The sequence below is a fragment of the Metarhizium brunneum genome, chromosome 3, assembly GCF_013426205.1.
Source record: "Metarhizium brunneum chromosome 3, complete sequence".
NCBI classification, from domain to species: Eukaryota; Fungi; Ascomycota; class Sordariomycetes; order Hypocreales; family Clavicipitaceae; genus Metarhizium; species Metarhizium brunneum.
Genome location: NC_089424.1, coordinates 2,625,242 through 2,643,237, shown reverse-complemented (window position 1 = coordinate 2,643,237; position 17,996 = coordinate 2,625,242). Strand labels below are relative to the sequence as shown.

At 51.6% G+C, this 17,996-nt stretch overlaps 7 protein-coding genes across 7 annotated transcripts; 3 read left to right on the top strand and 4 right to left on the bottom strand.

Moving 5' to 3' along the window:
• Positions 1-173: 173 nt before the first annotated feature.
• rgf3 (Rho1 guanine nucleotide exchange factor 3) lies at positions 174-5,565 on the top strand (the record flags this gene model as incomplete). The annotated part of the gene is made up of 3 exons (XM_014689133.1): positions 174-3,812; positions 3,871-4,518; positions 4,585-5,565. 3 exons carry the CDS (start codon positions 174-176, stop codon positions 5,563-5,565), a joined length of 5,268 nt encoding a protein of 1,755 aa, XP_014544619.1.
• A 1,001-nt stretch (positions 5,566-6,566) lies between these two features.
• G6M90_00g060490 (uncharacterized protein) lies at positions 6,567-7,241 on the bottom strand (the record flags this gene model as incomplete). Its single annotated transcript, XM_014689132.1, has 4 exons — positions 6,567-6,711; positions 6,770-6,906; positions 6,972-6,987; positions 7,045-7,241. 4 exons carry the CDS (start codon positions 7,239-7,241, stop codon positions 6,567-6,569), a joined length of 495 nt encoding a protein of 164 aa, XP_014544618.1.
• Positions 7,242-7,773: 532 nt separating this feature from the next.
• nuo-10.5 (NADH-ubiquinone oxidoreductase 10 subunit) lies at positions 7,774-8,222 on the top strand (the record flags this gene model as incomplete). The annotated part of the gene is made up of 3 exons (XM_066130697.1): positions 7,774-7,859; positions 7,973-8,079; positions 8,131-8,222. The coding sequence occupies 3 exons, from the start codon at positions 7,774-7,776 to the stop codon at positions 8,220-8,222; spliced, it is 285 nt and encodes a 94-aa protein (XP_065986868.1).
• Positions 8,223-9,137: 915 nt separating this feature from the next.
• G6M90_00g060470 (uncharacterized protein) lies at positions 9,138-13,016 on the bottom strand (the record flags this gene model as incomplete). Its single annotated transcript, XM_014689131.1, has 4 exons — positions 9,138-11,034; positions 11,101-11,846; positions 11,907-12,307; positions 12,368-13,016. 4 exons carry the CDS (start codon positions 13,014-13,016, stop codon positions 9,138-9,140), a joined length of 3,693 nt encoding a protein of 1,230 aa, XP_014544617.1.
• Positions 13,017-13,815: 799 nt separating this feature from the next.
• G6M90_00g060460 (uncharacterized protein) lies at positions 13,816-14,380 on the bottom strand (the record flags this gene model as incomplete). The annotated part of the gene is made up of 3 exons (XM_014689130.1): positions 13,816-13,902; positions 13,980-14,306; positions 14,369-14,380. The coding sequence occupies 3 exons, from the start codon at positions 14,378-14,380 to the stop codon at positions 13,816-13,818; spliced, it is 426 nt and encodes a 141-aa protein (XP_014544616.1).
• Positions 14,381-14,889: 509 nt separating this feature from the next.
• On the bottom strand, positions 14,890-16,311 carry G6M90_00g060450 (uncharacterized protein; the record flags this gene model as incomplete). Its single annotated transcript, XM_014689129.1, has 2 exons — positions 14,890-15,210; positions 15,280-16,311. 2 exons carry the CDS (start codon positions 16,309-16,311, stop codon positions 14,890-14,892), a joined length of 1,353 nt encoding a protein of 450 aa, XP_014544615.1.
• A 1,150-nt stretch (positions 16,312-17,461) lies between these two features.
• G6M90_00g060440 (uncharacterized protein) lies at positions 17,462-17,967 on the top strand (the record flags this gene model as incomplete). Its single annotated transcript, XM_014689128.1, has 4 exons — positions 17,462-17,597; positions 17,648-17,688; positions 17,744-17,812; positions 17,869-17,967. The coding sequence occupies 4 exons, from the start codon at positions 17,462-17,464 to the stop codon at positions 17,965-17,967; spliced, it is 345 nt and encodes a 114-aa protein (XP_014544614.1).
• Between the last annotated feature and the right edge of the window lie 29 nt (positions 17,968-17,996).

The following is a 17,996-nucleotide window of genomic DNA, read 5'->3' as shown; positions in this document are numbered from 1 at the left end:
CACGACACCACCACCTGAACACCACCACCACCACCACCACCACCACCTCGTCGACGCTTGGGGTGCCCGTGCATGTGTGCGACAAACTCTACCATCCCCAGCATCGACGGCATCCTTTTCCCCCAACGGCAGCATCGTCTGCTGCCGGTGCCTCGACTTGGCTTGTGTTCGCCATGTCCTTTCGCGGCGACGACCAGCGCCGCTATGGCTCTGTCCCTCCGGTGCAGTATACTGTAGCTGGCCAACAACAAGATCAACACGGCACTCATCAGGCCACAAGTGCATCCGGTGTGGGCCGAAGACCGAGCTTCAACACCGGCGACGATGCTGGATACTACACTCAGAACCATAACCGGACCGCTTCCTTCACCCGTGGCGAGGACGAGCTGTTCTTGACGGGGGGGCCTGTTGGCCGTGGCGGCAATGTGCCCGTGAATCGATATGCTTCCACCAGCAGTGCCATGGCCGGCTATCAACACCAATATCAAGATCCGACCCCTCCGACACCATCGCAGTCGGGATATAACCCTCAAAGTTTCTCGCCCTCCTCAAATTCCGCCTATCACAGATCGCAGGCCTCGACGCTGCCATATCATTCGGCACAACGATTCTCGACTTCGAGCGCTGGTTCATACCACACTCCATCTCCACCAGCTACAAACTACACTCCCCAAGCTTACAATCCTGCCGCATATGCCGCCACAAACTCCGTCCCTCAAAGGCAAGCGTCTCATCACGGATATGGATATGCTGCACATGATCAAGGCTACGCGGCCGGCGTGGGAACAGCAGGCTCGCCATCATATGGACACTCTCCAAGTGCATCGCACACGTCGACGTTTTCGCAACCTGTGCGCTCTCCTTCCTTTTCGTCCAGCTTCCAACAGTCTTTTCCAACCAGTCCTTCATCCTTTACTGGTTCCAACCCTATAAGCCAAACACCCACGTACGACCCGTCAAATTACCACTCGTCCACTCAATATTCTTCTTATGGGTCCAATGGTGTTGCTCCCTATCCGACTTCAACATCTCAAACCCAGGCTCCCTATCCCAACTCATCTCACATTCCAGTAGGCCCAAATTACACAGCCAGCAATGACCAGCACTCATACTTTACCCGCCATCCCTCAGATTCCCAATCCTCTCCCAGGACTTCTCCCTACATGCAAGCTCAGTCATCTCCTGGACTTCAACGACACCCCACGAATGCACCACTTCCGAGTCGGCCAATGGAAGACGTTCCCGAAGAGACGACGCCATGGGACGAACATGGGCGTCCCCTGGCCAATGATGACGTGGATGAGGAAAGAATCGCCCAAGAGACCATTATGCAAGACATAGAGGCGGAGCTTGGAGGCTCTGAATATCACTCTCAACGCAGGCCGTCACCCATTGGTAGCCAAGCCTTCGACGACCAAACCCAGAGACTCAGAGGCTACAGCTCGGCGTCAGCCCATTCTCCGGGGAGTCGAACCTCTCCCGGCCGGGGATCAAGTCGACCGCGGTTTGACGACGACGACGACGACGACGACGATCCAGAGGGAACAGCCGGGCTGCTAGCAATGCAACAGGCGGAGCTCGATGACCAGCGATTTGGTGGCGGTACATTCATGTATAGTGGCACGGATCTTGCCCCAGCTGCTCCACTCCCAACTACAATGGCTGCGCCCACTGCGACTATCCAATCCAACTTTCCGGCACCTCCTCCAGAGGAACTGAATCACAGTAGTGATAGCGACTTAGGCGGTATGGATATTGGCATGCTGAGTGGAGGGTATGCTGGGACCTTGGCTTACGGTGCAGACATCGGTTCCCCACCTGGATCCTCTTCGATGCTAGATGGACCTAGGCCATTGCCAACGCCGGGATATTACAACTCTCTCAGGGAGAGTTACGACCATGCTGCTGCCTTTAACAATGCTGGAATGGATTATGTAGGCACAGGGGGGCTGCAAGCCCCAGACGCTCACAGGCTCAGCTTCGACGAGGGAGGGGAAGAACGCGTTTCCATTCATTCCCAACACAGTGGAACCGAATCGCCCACCAGAGACGATTACCAAGATCTATTCTATCACCCTGGCCTTTCGAATCGTCCGCTCCCTGCTCTGCCTCCCGGTCCTGGCTCTGATAGCAGCTCTATGCTCTCTGTTCATAACAGTGTTCGGTCGCAACACCAACATGATCATTCCATCAATGCTGATGCGAGATACTATCAGGCCGATGGCCCTGAAACCTTTTACCAGCATGGGGCTCAGCAGACGCTACACCCAGAACGATCCGTATCTCTGGGTGGCCGTAGCCATACGCCGCAGATCCAGGCCCCGGCAAGGTCGAGAACGGATGCTGCTGAAGAACGAAGGAAGATGAATCGCAATCACCAGATCACACAACAAGGCCCAGCTTTCGACTATGACAGAGCACCTGTGGCTGCATCCGGCGCTTTCGATAGTATCACTTTGCCCAGCGGACGGAAAAGAAGATTTGTGCCATCGAAGCTCACATCTAGCGATTTCAACGACTGTAAAGCGCCATGGGCATTAAGTCATATCGAGACTTGGATTCGCAACATGGGCGAAGGCGAACCGGATCTAAAAGAGAAAGCTATCGAAGAGGCTGTAACGAATCTCTTCGTATACAAGATACCCACCATGAATGTCGCGGACGCTGAAGCTTTGAGCAGTCAGGTAGTATCCGGCATGCTCGAGTCTCAAGTTCTTCTTCCAGATGAGGAATGGGTCAAATTTGGCGACGGCCACATTTCGGGTGTACTATGGCAGTTGACCGGATCGGGCTGCTACGCACCTAAGCTTCATGATGTTGAGATGAGTGGCCGTTGCTATTCTCATTACTGTACCCGAACTCTGAAGAAGGTTGATTTGGAGGTTCTCTCTGAAGAAGTGCAAGGTGCTGATGCATGGCATACCTTTTATAAACTGACAAAGGAAGTTGTTGATTCGAAACCAAAAAAGGAAGTCGAACGCCAAAACATTCTTCATGAAATTGTCACAGGCGAAGAGAATTACATCAAGCAACTCGACATTTTCCGAAGGTTGTACAGAGATGACCTGAGAACAAGGGCCCCGCCCATTATCCATCCCGACAAGCGGGATAAGTTCTTGACAGCAGTGTTCGGAATGCTGGATACCGTTGTTCATATCAACAAAGATCATCTCCTGGCCCAGCTCAAATATCGTCAGCAGGAACAGGGTCCGTGGATCTCAGGCTTCAGCGACTTATTCCGTGAATGGATCCGGAAGGCCAAATCCGTTTATACCGAGTATGCCATTGGCTACCCACGAGCTGCCTACATGGTCAGAAAAGAAGCTGATCGAAACTTGCTCTTCAAACGATTCCTCGAAGATAAGCAGAAGGACAAGCTGTCCGCCAAGCAGGATTGGACTCATTTTTTGATTACCCCTGTACAACGTCTTCAGCGCTACATCTTGTTGCTCCAAAGTGTCGAGCACAAAATGATTGGGGACAGCGAAGAAAAGACCAACTTGGCAAAAGCGATCCAGGAGATTCAAACCGTCACCCTTGAATGCGATGCCAAGGTAGCAGAAACCAACAAGAGGGTTCAGATGATGGAATTGGATCGAATGCTGGTTCTCAGACCAGGCTTCCAGTCTGTCCTGAATCTAGACCACCTGGGCAGAGTTCTCATCATGCAGGGCGAGCTCCAGAGGATGGGTTCGAAGGGCATGAGATGGGTCGACTCGCACGCCCTTTTATTTGACCATTATTTGATCCTTGCCAAGGTCGTTGTGCCCAAGGACGGTAAGGGGGAAAGGAAGTACGATGTTTCGAGAGAGGTAAGGTCTACAGAAATTTGTTCATGCGGGAGTTCCTAATACTAACTGTATACCCCAGCCTATCCCGATGCCCCTCTTGTTCCTTGAAAGTATGAACGATGAGCCGGTCATGAAGCAAAAAGGCTTGACCGCACCTCTCGGCAGAGCCACTGCTGCTCCGGTAGGCGCTCAACTGAACAAGGTAGCCAGTAATGGTGCTGGTCGACCCGGATTGGAGCATACACCTGCAGCACCCGGAAATACATTGGTACCCACCACGTCAAACGATACGGAAGGCAAGATCTTGTATCCTTTCAAGGTGAAACATCTTGGCCATGAAGTGTACACTCTCTACGCATCCTCTGCCCGGGACCGACTTGATTGGTGCAATAGCATCATCGAGGCCAAGACAAGACATGCCAAGGCCTTGTATGCTCAGAATGCCGAACCATTCAGGCTCCGCGTGTTAGCGGATGCTGCCTTCCATTACGATACCGGTTCCGTGTACGCAAGAGCATCGGGTGTTCCGGTCAAGGGTACCCCCCTCGACAGAGCTATCCAGGACTTGGACAAGGTGTTGGGCTCGGCACAGGGCACCGCTGCAGTGTGCCGTGCACAGGTGAACTGTGCCACGGGCTTCTCGGCCTTTGGAAAATCAGTCATCGCTATCGGTACAGATTACGGCGTGTACATATCTGACTCTTCTAATCCTCGCGGATGGACTCGGGTAAGTCTACCGTTTGATTCGTGTCTTTGACCCCAGAAACAGCTTGAGCTAACTGCCAACGTTCAGTCTGTGCAAATTTCCCGCGTTACCCAAATTGCTGTACTTGAGGAATTTTCGGTTTGTCTCATTATTGCAGACAAGTCACTTATTTCTTACCCGCTGGATGTCATAGCCCCCGTGTCAGAATTTGCGGCACCAGTCAACGACAACACCCGACGCGCACCTCAACGGCTTGCCAAGGATGTGACGTATTTTGCGACAGCGCGTATGAAGGAGCGATTGCTAGTATTTTACAAGCGCAAGGAAGGCATGCACACATCTTTCAAAGTTCTAGAACCAATCTTGCACAAGGCAACCGAGAAGAAGTCTCGGCTTTTCGGCGGCCGCAAGTCGGGTGGTGGCAGCACCGATACCTTTCGCGATTTTGATGAGTTCTACTTGCCAACCGATTGCTATTCACTCAGCATCTTTCAGACTTATATCGCCGTCGCAACGTCCAAGGGTGTCGAAATGCTTACACTGGACAAGAAGCAGCCAATGTCAATTCCCGACTTGAAGACACATGGAATTGCCAATATTGCAGGCCGTATTCGGGAACAAAAACCACTCGGCATGTTTCGCCTGGATACAAACGAGTTCATTGTTACGTATGAAGACTGTGCTGTTTACGTAGATAAGCATGGTGAAGTCAGTCGCACTCTGATCATGGAGTATACTGGCAAGCAAAAGAAAGCGAAAGGGGCGACCACGTATAAGCAATATCTTTTACTATTCAACGAAGATTACGTGGAGGTGCGCAACGCAGGCAACGGTCGGCTTCGACAGATTATTGCCGGACGGGATGTCCGAGTCATCGACTTTGGCCTCGGTGGCCCGACTGGCGGTAACGCAGCTCAGTCACAGCAAACATACGGACCCAATGGACAGTCACTGCTGGCTGGCGATACGTCCAAGGGCTCTGTCAAGATTGCAATGTGTCATCCAGAGCTACCCGGTCGACAAATTGTCTTGGAATTGCTTCTCAATGACGGCCACTGTGAAGGTTAATTCTACCTTGCCCAGCGAATTCAATACAATGGCCATGGCGCGGCATTTGTTATTCGCAAGTTTGGAGAGACGAAGACTATGTATCGTACATGGGAAGCTGGTCTTTCGGAGACTTCTGGAAAGCGTTGATGATTCACGGAGACGAAGGCACGGCGAAGCGGCTTGGGCACGCTCATTTACCAACGGCATTGCTGACAACGTTGGGAAACTGTAGAGAGGCAATTGGATGTCAGTGATTTCAAATGATTTATGCATGGGCTTTTTTGAATTTTTTATTTTGCTACATGAACACGGGAAAGGGTCCCTGTTCATACTCGTTTTTGTAAGGCGCCTGGCGGTTGTCACTTTTGAGGGGGATTTAGATATCATGTGGGTGCGTAAAGGATTTTTTTCGATTCAAGACGTTTCTATACTGTCCGTGTTGGTGGCGGCTTTACTGGTCGTGGGCTTGTTGTACAAAAAGCTTTTGCACCTACCAGTAGGCAGTATTATACCCGCTTGAGGAGTCTGACAGTACTCTCTCTCTCAAGCACATGCAACGCAGAACTCTTTTCTTTTTTTACCTCCGCCACTCAGCCAAGCTGTGTGTTACAATGTGAGCACGGTTGAAACAAGTATGACAAAACAGGCCCCCTGGTCAACCACATACAGTGAAAGTGAAGGCTGCACAATTCGCATTCGCATCATTCAACTAAATGCCAATACTGTACATCAATCCTTCATGTACGCGTCTAAAGTGTCCGTACCAAGCCATCGTCTAGTCTTGACCCAAAAGAGTTTTGTGCGATATTGCCAAGTGCCAGCAGTCTGACAGTTCCCGCGTCCCTTTTTTTTTGGTTCGTCTCCTCTCAGCCATTTATGTTGTGCCAGAATTCCCATCTAGCTGCGTGAATGAAAATCTGCGCTTTCCCAGGGCGGGAAAGAAAAAAACTCCCTCCAATTATAGATACATGAGAGAATTGCTATTTTAAGGCTTTTTTTTTTAAGATGACAAGGGTAGCTTAGGCTTTGACCTGGTCCTTGACGTCCTTCTTGACATCCTCGACGACCTCGGCGAGGCCCTTCTTCTTGGCGGATTCGTACATGAGGATGCGGGAGACTTGGACGATACCGACGAGACCGAGGAAGAAGTTGACGGCAGCAAGGCTAAAACAATCAGTTGGTCGTGGTTTTTTACACATGATGGAAAAGAGGCGGTGCATACAGGTAGTTCTTGGGCTTGATGATCAAGCACCACCGGGTCCAGATCAGACCAGTGCACGTCAGGGCAAAGTTCTGCGTGAAGGAGAGCTTTTCAGCAGGGCGGGCAAAGTCGGAGATGCCGGCGAGCACGAGAGCCCACTGCCAGTCCTTGTTAGCATCTGCTACCTTGTTAATTTGTAAGGGGCGGTGTTTGCGTGGCGGACCTTCATGACGGGAGCCCTGGATGAGCATGGCGTTAGCTTGGGCGGCAACGAAGGAGTGAGAGGGAAATCATACCAGAAGTGCACCGTCTTGACGCCGACCTCGCTCTCCCAGGCGCGCTTGAACCAGCTCTGGTGCTGCTGCTGGGCGCCGTCGGCCGTGCTCTGCCACCTCTTGCTGCTCTCGCGGAAGCGGAATCGCTGGGCGCGGAAGGCCTGGGATGCCTGTGCGGAAAAGGCGCCCTGTCGGAGGGCCGGGCGCGAGGCGCGCATGATTGTGCTGGCGACGACCATCCTGTGATGGCGGGTTTGTCAGTCGACTGTTGTGTCTTTGTGGCACGATGAACGTGCTGCTCAACAAAAAGGTCGCGGGTGCAAGGGGGGTTGAAAAAGAGTACTCCGTAAGGGGGAGGGATAAAGGTTATTGTGTGAAGCGACGTACTTGAGGGCCTTGGACTCGGTAGTTGTCTTCGTTTGAGCAGGGCAAAGGATGTTGCGGCAAGGCGACACGGGAGGTTTTACAAGGAGGGAGGTTCGAGCTGTCTTTTCCGGTGACGGGCGGGAAACTCCTGGCGGCAAGTTCGCCTGGGCGTTGGTGACGGAGGGTCCGGAGATCAGCCGCCTGGTCGAGGTGCGAGACCGGCCCCCGGCGTAGGGCGGGTGCTTGCTTCAGCAGGGAATCTCCACTTTGTCGTCCGTGGCCAACCAGAGCGTTGCTGAAAACGACCACCATCCAAAGAGCTGGGGGGCCGTATGTTTTCCCATCTTCCTCAACGTCATTCACAACGATCCCTCCCCGGCCGCCATGTCGAGCAGATACGCATTCACAAAGGCCCTCAAGGAGGTGCGCTTTCTGTTCTGCCAGACGTCGGAGCAGAGCGCTGCGGTGCGGTACGTACGGCGCACAGAGAGGGAGGGGAGGAAACATGCCACGGGCGCCAATTGCCATGGCATCTCTCCTCGCCCGCGACAGAGACGAGAGTGCTGACGAGACACGGCGACAGGTCATTCCTCACGCGCGCCTACCCCACCATGAAGAAGAACAATCCCCAGATCCCGATCCTCATCCGCGAGGCTCAAGGGACGCTGCCCAAGGTCTACGCTAGATATGGTGCGTCCCGGACGGGCTCCGAGTTCTGCTTTGGATGCTGACGAGTCACAGAGTTTGGTCATGAAAAGTCACAGTCGCTGGATGGATTGTCGGATAAGCAAATTGAGGAGACTGTCACGGGACTAGTCAAGAACGGGGCATAGACGATAATCATGGAGCGTGGGAAGGCGGGCCGCTGACGGCCGTTGTACGTTGTATATAAGGAATAGAATGTGTACCAACATGCCTTCGCTGGATGGCAGGAAGACGTCGAAATGAGTGTGGGGTGTGATTCCATGCGAGATTCACGACAGGACCGACTACGAAGGATGTTGGACTAAAGGGGAGGGTGCCACTGAGGTCAAGTGTGAGTTACTGGTAACCGCTTATTGTTTCCTACTTATGTATCACATCCTTCTTCAGAGTTCCTGATTCTTTGGCCCAGGGCTTTAAATCCATCAAATTTCCACACATGTCCTCAGCCTGTGATCAATACGACCCACGCTCGTCATAAATGCTGTCCGTTGCCTTTTTTTTTTCTTGGTTTTTTTTTGTCTGTGTTTCTTTGGGTATTCGTTTTCTCAACCCATATGCCTCCCATCTTGTACCTTTTTAAAGACTCTCGTTTTAGTATGCGTTTAGGCGGTGCGGAGAGTGACAGCCAGTCTTGGTTATTCAAGCCCTGTGTATGGCCGGCAGTCTTTAGTTCTCGGCGATTCCTCTGGACCCGCGCTCGAGACACGCTGCTTTTCTGGGGTTGATTCACCAGATAATCCCTGCCGGGGTCGAGTTGATGCAACTTCCCCTTGCGCCAAAGCTAGCACAATGGTCTCTAGGTCTCTCGCTGCCGTAACCACGATGTCCTCCTTAAGCTCTAGAGCCCTAATAATCACACGTTCAGACATAGAAGAGTCATGGTCTCCTTTACCCCCGGGTGAACATTCAGCTGAAGCATCGCCGGCTTCCGGGGTCGAAACAGACTCTGGAACCGCTAATTTGACTGGGTTCTTTGAATCGTGGGCGGTAGTTACTGCAGTGTGAGAGGCAGCACCTATTCCTTCAGCTGACATGTCTGGCTGCTAGCCTTGATGGTCGCTTGATCCGGGGGTATTTGTTCTCTTAGAAGCCCCCCTTTTACTCCGGACCTTCTGCCAGCCAGTCCCTCCCCCATTATCTCTGTCACTAGAAACATTTTGCAAATTGATCTTATTACTGCCCCCCACACTTGCCGGTGAGGTATTCCGCGGGGTAGATATCTGCCGTGCATGATTGGTGGTAGAGGCGCTTGCTTCGTGCCTGGTCGCCGAGTCAGTTCCTCGAATCACCTCGACCCGAGGCTGGCTCTCTTGCTGCTGGTTCTGATCGATGAAGCCAACGCTTCGGGATGCTGGTCGAGTCTTGCAGCCTCTCTTCCTTGAAGTCGTGCCTCTCTCCTGAACGGAGCTTTCGATAGACGCTGTTTCTCCCTTATCTACTTTCCTCACTCGTATTGTTTCTCGTCCATTGCCAGGAAACTTGAACGAGTCTTGGTCTGCACGACTTGGAAAACACGAGCCTCTTTCGGCCACATTCTCTTCTTGAGTAGTCAGTTTCTGGTCCTTGCTGGCTTCTGTGTTTTTCTTGATCGGACTTATAGGCGTTTTGGAGACCTTGCTGTGATACCCGGAGTGCGACCCAGCGGTTTTCTTATTGTCCGGCGTCTTCTTAGGGTTACTAGATGGTGAACGGTTGCTTGGTGAGCTAGAAGCCGACATGGTTTTGGACTCGTCAGACTTGACACTGGAGGTCTCGGCATCCGGTATGTGTTGAGCTGGCTTAGGTACATGGCAGGCGGTATCGGAAGGGAGAGACTTAGAAGATGCAGCTTTGTCCCTGATGGCGTTGGCAGGATTGTTCTCCGTGGAAGTTGTCTTCTTGACCTTGGAAGGACTCAAGGGCACCGCAATCATGTTCGAATACGCTAGCCTCCGCTTGATTTGTTCTGCAGTGAGGTTGCTGCGCGTGCCAGTCACTGCGGTCGTGGTGGTAGCTGAAGCTTCGGATCCCTTTATAATCTCAGGAGGAACTTCAAATGATTTCTCATCAGGAACTTGTCTAGTATGAGAAGGCTTAATTGGTGTAATGACACCATTTGGGCTATTTCTTAATTTCGGAGGCGGCTCTTGGCCCACTGGTGATTTGCCTGGCTCTTTTATCGGTCTCTCAATTTTAGATGCCGTAGACTGAGTAAGCCTGGGTGGTGAGACTGATGGAAGTGACACCCTCACTTTCCGGTTTGAAGTCTGGGAAGATTTGCTTCCTTGGCTGGTAGGGGTTGTAGCTCTATCGTTCTCAAAAGGATCGTCATTCTCTAAGGCCTCCTCAGAAGGCGGCTTTGACTGAGCCTTCCACTCCAATGACTTTGATGCCTCTTGATCGGCCGCCGGCTTCGTAGTCTTCTCCTCGTCCTGTTTTGGGATGACTTTGCTAGCCTCCTGCCTGGGGATTTGGAACACTTGGGGGCTCTGGGGAGGCGCTTGCTGTGGCATCATTGGCTGAGGGAAAGATGGCCTAGAAGCATGGGCTTGAGTTACTCGCTCGTAGGCCCCAGCCCCAAGAAGATTCCGATACAGTCTATGCGGCACATTCCTCATCATCATTGGATCAGCTGGCCGTAGGTTGTGTAGACTACGGGCGTTATACCCTTGCTGGTTGCCAGGCGGAGGCATCCCGTTAGCCATAGGAAAATGAGGCTCGTTCTGGTATGGCTGACGTTGCTGGCTGCCAGGCGGAGGCATCCCGTTACCCATAGGAAAATGAGGTCTGTTCTGGTATGGCTGACACTGCTGGGTGCCAGGCCGCCCTCCCCTCTTGACCCACGGTTCATTTTTCCATTGCTTCATATACGGCCGCCTAATCTCGATTTTGATACCCTTCTCTCGGTTCTCTAAACATGTAGATTTCAAGGCCTTTGCCGCAGAAGCTTCGCATTCAAATCTGTGGCAAAAGTGTTAGTTGACCTAAAAACTGTTTGATCTTGACGCATGCTTGAAGTAGACTCACAGAACTATGAAAACTCTACCATTTTTCTCAGAAGCATGAAAGACGTTTTCAACCTTCCCGAATTGACCCGTCATTGCGCTCTTTAAACGGCTCCTGATATCTTCGGGATGCCCGTCAGACCGCTCTTCAAATCTTGCAAAAACGCTCCTCCTATGTCTCGATATCTCTCGATCTTCGTAATCAGGATCGCGGTTGTGGTAATGATACGTATTGTTGCCGTACCCTCCTCGTGCAGTGCCAATTTGATGGGAATTCTGGGAATAGAACGACCCCTTGCCATCTTGGACAGGGTATTCAGCTCGAGGCCTGTGGTTTTGGGGGCCTCGTCGCCCTTTGTTCTTGTCGCCTCCTCGAGTGGAGCTGCCATCCTTAAGGGTAGATGTTGTCCCAGCCGGAGACGCGCTACGTCCCGGTGCGGCTGCGGGCAATTGATGCGAAGGTTGTGCTTGGAAAGCTCTATCATACATGGCAGGTTGTACAAGGGCACCGTTGTAGCTACCATTACCCTGCATGGAACCTCCATCTCCATAGGTTGTGCTATGAACGTAAGGGGCATCGCCAGACGACACTGCGCGACGCCCGTCTGACCGCAGCTTGGAAGGCAGCTCGACACAAGCATTGCTTGCGAGACCTCCCTGTTTCCTAGTCTGCGGAGATTGTGTTGGAGGTCCGTTGTGAGACATTGGAGGGCCTGTCTGGCCCATCTTGTCAGGGATATATCTGCCGACCGGCTTCCCATTGCCATTCTGCGGGTGCGCACGAGACGGCACGGTGTTGCCTGCTTGCTAAGCAGGCTGTACACCGACCGTCATTGGGCCCCGAGGCTGAGTCGGCGTATGTTTTGCCGCCATGGGAGCGATAGGACCAGACCGTCTCGCATGATTTCGCCGAGGGCTTTCCGAGCTAGATGGCTGAGCTTGTGTGAGGGGACTTTTCCCGTCAGTCGTGGCATGCTGAACAGGTCGATCCTTTCGAGGGAGAGGAGAAGGAGAGGTTTGGGTCTGTGCCACAACAGCTGGTCCGACGTCGTTTGCAGTATTCACAAAACGACGAGGCTGGTTGCGGTTATTGGGCGAGACCGCATTCGTCCCCGGAGAAGTTGTGGCGTGCTGCTTGACTGAGCTGATCGGCCGAGACTGCGAAGTACTATTCACAATAGCTCGAGGATGATTTGGCGTCGCCGCAGCAGTTGTCCGATGCCCACCAACTATGTTTTTCTGTTATCAGTAAAGAAAAGAAAAGAAGAGGGAGAGTCATGTTAACATACGTTGTGGCTTGTTAAAAAGTTTTTTTCCATCAGCAGACCAAATGCCATCCGCGTCTAGACTCTTGTCACCGTTTTGTGCCAGCAATTTTACACTTTGCTCCTTAAGAACATAGCGAAGCACAAGTATGTTGTCAGGGGAGATTTGAGACAGCATTTTGTTCCAACTAACGTCGGATAATACGTACACCTTGGTGCTAGAGTCAACGTTAAACCAGTGCATGAGCCATTCATCAGGTCTGCCAGGACGCCACCCAAGAAGCCACTCGCGTATTTCTTCAAGTACATTGCATAGTTCCTGTTCTTCGATACCAGAGCGAATGAGGGTATTCCACAGATTGTCGCTATCTATACGATTTATATCGTGAGCATCGTAGTAGAATATTTCCAAATCCTTTTCGCCAGATTCTTCTTTCTGATGATCAGTTGAGAAATTTGCAGGAGTACTGGCCGGGCGTTTAGTGTAAAGGTCTTTGTCAGGGCCGTCACCCCCAATGATCGGGCAGGGTACACCCGCGGAGCCGGTTTCGCGTGCCGTCTCGTTCGTGGCCGGTAGATCATTAGGAACAGCATTGGCTGGGGTTCCTTTGGAGTTAGCCATATCCTCAGGAGGATGCTGCAGACCAGGGTGCTCGGGAACCAAGGCCGCCATGACGGTGGTTATACAAAACTCTAAGAGTCGGGGGGACCGCGCAGACTCTTCAGGGAAAGAGTTGAGAAATCTTGTTTCTTTTTTTCTCTTTTTTTTACCAGAAAAAAAAGAGTAAAGATTGCTTTAGCAAAGTTGCAATGGGCAGGTTTGACGATGCGATGCGTTGAAGATGTGCCTTGAAGAGTATGCAAACCAGAACTACAGAAGGTATGAGATTTGGGAGATGCTCAAGGAGAGTGAGTTGGCACCGGAAGCTAATAAGTAAGGGGATTTGAGGAGTCTTTCAAGGCTCGAGTTTGTTCGGTTGGGGGGAAAGACATGCTGTTGCCCTATTGTTCATTTCTGACAAAATGGAGAGTCCGCCATCGGGCAGTCAAGTGAAAGTGAACGGCATCTGAAAGAAGCGCGGGTCGGAGTGGCCCGCGTGTTTGAGTGGAATCCACAAACAAACAGAACACAGTGAATCTCGCCTATCGCAGGTGGTCGAGTCAGTTGAAGGCCCGTTGGTGTTCAGATCGTGTTGCAGAAGAAACATTGCGGCGCTTTGACGTCGTGCGCATGTCGCTGTCGATTCCGTCTTTTCACTGCGTCGATACAGTTCAAACTTCAAATTCACAGATGAGCACCCCAGCTACAACAAACTCCATTGTTCAACCGGTCAGCAGCACTGAAAAAAAGGCTTCCTTGACAAACAAATCACGACTTTGATTGTTACAAAACGGGAGTCGCGGTTGGCGGGCATAAATGTATGTACAAGTGCGGGTCATTTTCCATAGTTTTGGTCTTCACGAGGGCCTTTTTACTCTGACTTCTGCGTCTTCAGCATCTTCAGAATCTCGCTCTCATTATCGCCGGCAATGGCCTTTCCATTGTTCCAGTCCACAGTCTATACAATGCATCAGCTTGTGTCACAGACCGACTGCGACCCTTGGTCGCGGCTCAAAGCATTGCGACTCGACTTACCACTGGTCGCAAGAAGCTCTCCCTGCTCTCTCGGAACTTCTTCAGCGCATCCTTCTCATCGTGGGCGCCCTTTATGACCTTGGATATGCTGGGCTTGCCAACGTAGTCGAGGATTGTCTGGACCTGCTCAACAGTGGGAGGCTCCTCGGTGATGTTGAGCTCGAATGGGTCTCGGCTCGGCTGCGTCTGCGCGGTATGGTCGCTGGCCTGGTCAATAGTAGCTCCGGCCTGTGCATTGGCCGAGATCTGCTTGACCAGGTTGGCAACTCTGGTAGAAGCTGGGGAGCTGGCCTTGTGGAAGACCGTGACAATGTCGAGCGACTTGTGCTGTGCAATTGGTTAGCCCAAGCGGCTCGAACTCAGGTCGGGCGAAAATGAAGCATCCTTACGAATCGAAACATGTTGGAACCGTGCTTCTATGTCTTGGGAGAAATTTGCAACTGAGTAATCGAGTTGGTCGGAGCACAACGTTCAGATGTTGAGGATTGGCGAACGGGCCAAACCGGCAAGGCCTTGCCTGGTTCCTTCCTGCCTGGCCTTGTTGGCGGAGCCGAATGACGTTTTGTCGGGGAACTAGCGTTATGTGGGTCTGTAGTTTTGGCCCATTCGGCATGTGTCAAGAGCTTCAACATTGGACAAGGCAAAAAGCAAGCCATCGACGCCAAACCATGTTCGGGATACTAGCAGGACGGTTGGACCCGCTACTAGATTGTCCAAATCTTCCAATTGATGCAAATATTAAGCTTTGATTGATTCTCATATGCATGTGTAGGAATATGCGAGTTTGTGTATGTATTCTATAGGGTATCTCAGTTATTCAACCGATGCAATTCCCGTCTATAATTCGCGGCAGTCAATCTCCAGCCCGTCCCGAATAGCTGAAACATGCTACTTGCTGTGCGCAATGACTTTACTGAACTTTTCGAAACTTTTCTGCAATTTCCTCCTCTGTGAACTTCCTCGTCAGCCTTTTTAGTAGCTTCACCCGGCCATCCATTGTGAGATGGATCTGGTTTCCCATCGGCACGAGACACTTGGCAAGATGTTCGTAATCCTTGCGCAACAAACGGAAGGTAATCATAAGAAAGTCAATATCATGAAACACGAGGGCGCCTTCTTTGGCGTATGTGTGTTTCTGCTCAAGGAATGAGATAGGGTGGTCTCGCCAGTGGCGTAGGGGGTTGAGATGGTGAGACGTGTGGTAACCATCGTTGAAGCAAAATCGGTTACTCTGTCCCTCGTTAGTTTTTCTCGTCTCTATTCCAATCATGGGCCGGGCATGGAGTTTGGAGAGACTTACTGCAACATCAACCACGGTGATGCTGGACCGGAAGTCGGAATCCGGCTCATCACTGTCCACAAACGCATGCTGACCCCAATTTCCAACCATTAAACCCATTCTCAACATGACGAAGGGAAGAATATACACGAAAAGGGTTGCCTTGGTGCCCACAAGCCGGTACATGAAGTAGTAGTACGCGTAGGTTGCGAGCTCAGAACCAGCTGCTCTGATCGCCACGCCGGGTCGATTCTTACCTAAAAAGTACAAGGGCAGATCCAACCACACGAGGAAGAAGAATCGTCCGACGTAGTGAAGAAAGTCGGGGACGCTGTCACGCTGGTATCGAATAGTCGATGACAGGTCATCTGGTCCGTTGCCCTCCACATGGTGGTGCTTCACGTGGTGATAGTAGTAGGAATTCCATGTATGGCCCATGAGCGGGTCGAGGATGTAAGGAAAGGCTCTGTCAAAGAGGCCGTACGTCTTGGCCAATATGCCCCGTTGATGAATATGTTGGTGTTGCATCAAAGTATAGGTTCCCACGTAGTACATTTGCATAACGAAATGGAGCACGGCGTGTGTGTAGGTGAAGTGTCGGAAGAGCACCAGTGCACTAGGCACCGACGTGGTGAAATAGATGATGAGGTGTGTTAGCATAGCTACATCTGTCTCATGGCGCACAATCCTCCGAGCCAGCTGGATATATGGCTGCAGCAAGTAATTGTTGAGTAGCGGGTGAAGATGAGCGTCACAATCATCGACTGACAGGACGATCGTGGGTTCGAATGCGGCACTTTTAGGATTCCTTGACGCCTTGAGTGCGGCGATGTCTTGGTCTGTCGTGGCATCATCTTGCGGGGGAAATGCCTTGGCTTCGTCCCCACTGGAAGAGCTCTCCTCAGATCCTATGCCAGAGTCGCAATCGGAATCGCGTCCCTTGGATTTTCTAGATCTTACGGAGCTGGCCGTTTTGATATCCCGGGCTAAGCTCTGCAGAACGACGTGGTCGGCCTTGGTCAAAGCTTTGTCAAAAACGATGTACTCCTCCATGCTGTAGAGGTGAGATGGCAAAAGCAAAAAAAAAGAAAGAAAGGGAAAAAGAAAACGACGGAAAAGAAAGCGCGATTTGCTTGTGGACTGCCTAGCACTCGTCTCGCTAGGCCACCTGTTTGTTGCCTGTGGCTTTAGGGAAATATTTGAAAAGGTACTTAAGTAGGTTCGGGATGATTATAAAAACACCATCACTGGACAAGCCCGACAGCGATTTCAATGTCGGAGGGAAGCTGTTGAGTCGGCGCGGTTGCCACAAAGCGTGTTGCCCCTAAGATCGTCTGTATTCTAAGACCAGAGACCCACTATGAAGGAGATGAAGTTATTTCCCATCGCTGCAAAATCCGGCCCTCGAGACTCCCAAGGCGCTCAAGTGCCCCATAAATAGGCATGAATATAGGGGCCGGCATGCCATTCTTAGCACATGTGCAGCATATCAAACCAGACAGCACATTGATGGTTACGAGGGTTCCTTTATTGGTTGTGCTGCTCCATGTCCGTTCTGGGCCGGCCCTGCGCTCTGGGCCGCAGCTGCCGTTGGCCGGTTCAGCTTTTCATCTGGCTGCCAGCTCACTGGTACTTGCCATGGTTGGGCCTCATGCACACAGACACTCAAGTTTATTGTCAGAATCCCCGGCTTTTGTACTCCCTCTTCCTCGTGGGATCGTCCAGTGGCCCTTGCTCTTGGCTCGAGAGTCATGTATTAGAGGTGATACATAAAGAAGTGAGAAGTGATGAGACATGGAAGCTGTATGGAAGTGACTCGTTATTGTCTCAGGACTCCTTGAGAGCTGTTGTGGGTCCATTCCCGTCACCTCCTAGCTGCCAGCCAAGCCTTTGCTCAAACCTCGCGGTTGGCATCGTGACCATGCAACCAGACCCCTCCCTTTAACAGGATGGAAACGAGCGCTTCCAAGGAAACCCACATGACGTGTCCATGAGAGAATGTACAGCGATATACAGCAAGATGGATGACGGCAGTGAATGGATGACGTCGTCGATGAAATAGCTCGTGGAGAATGGGCTCCGCCGCCAACCATCTGCAGCATTCAAAAGGCTTAAATACTACCGCCAAGTTGTGGACAATAATAATCCCACGTCTCCAACCATATCACTTATCAGCCATCAAAAATATCCTCATACAACTATCATGTCAGGACACTCCAATGTTGGAACCTCTGCCGTCTACGAAGCTGGAGACCAGCGGAATGTAAAGGCGTCGGAAAGAAATACCGCCGAGAGGTTCGAGGAAGGCAAACCGGGATCGCACTCACTGACTGACTCGAGTATGTGTACTCAACTCAAATATCAATCATTGATCTAATAATGCTCTTAGAGGATGAGAGGACAATCTCCAACCGACTAGCTGCTGAGGAGGTGAGTACATCATGTCATGTCAAGTATTGTTAACCCCTTGCTAACTGCCATGTAGAAGAGAAGGAAGCAGGGGGAAAGCGACGACTTTGAGACAGCCATGTCCAAAAAAGACCCGACCTTGCCTGTGAGTCTGCCTAAGCTACGAGCCACCTGGTACGGCCACTAACTGGTCACTTGTAGGCCAAGATGCACGGCAATGAGCCCTCTCAAGGAGCAAAGATCGATGCTGAGTTAGCCGCGGAGGATGCTCAAAGAATAAAAGAAAAGCAAGGGAAATAAGGCTTTGACAGGAACTCTACGATATGACA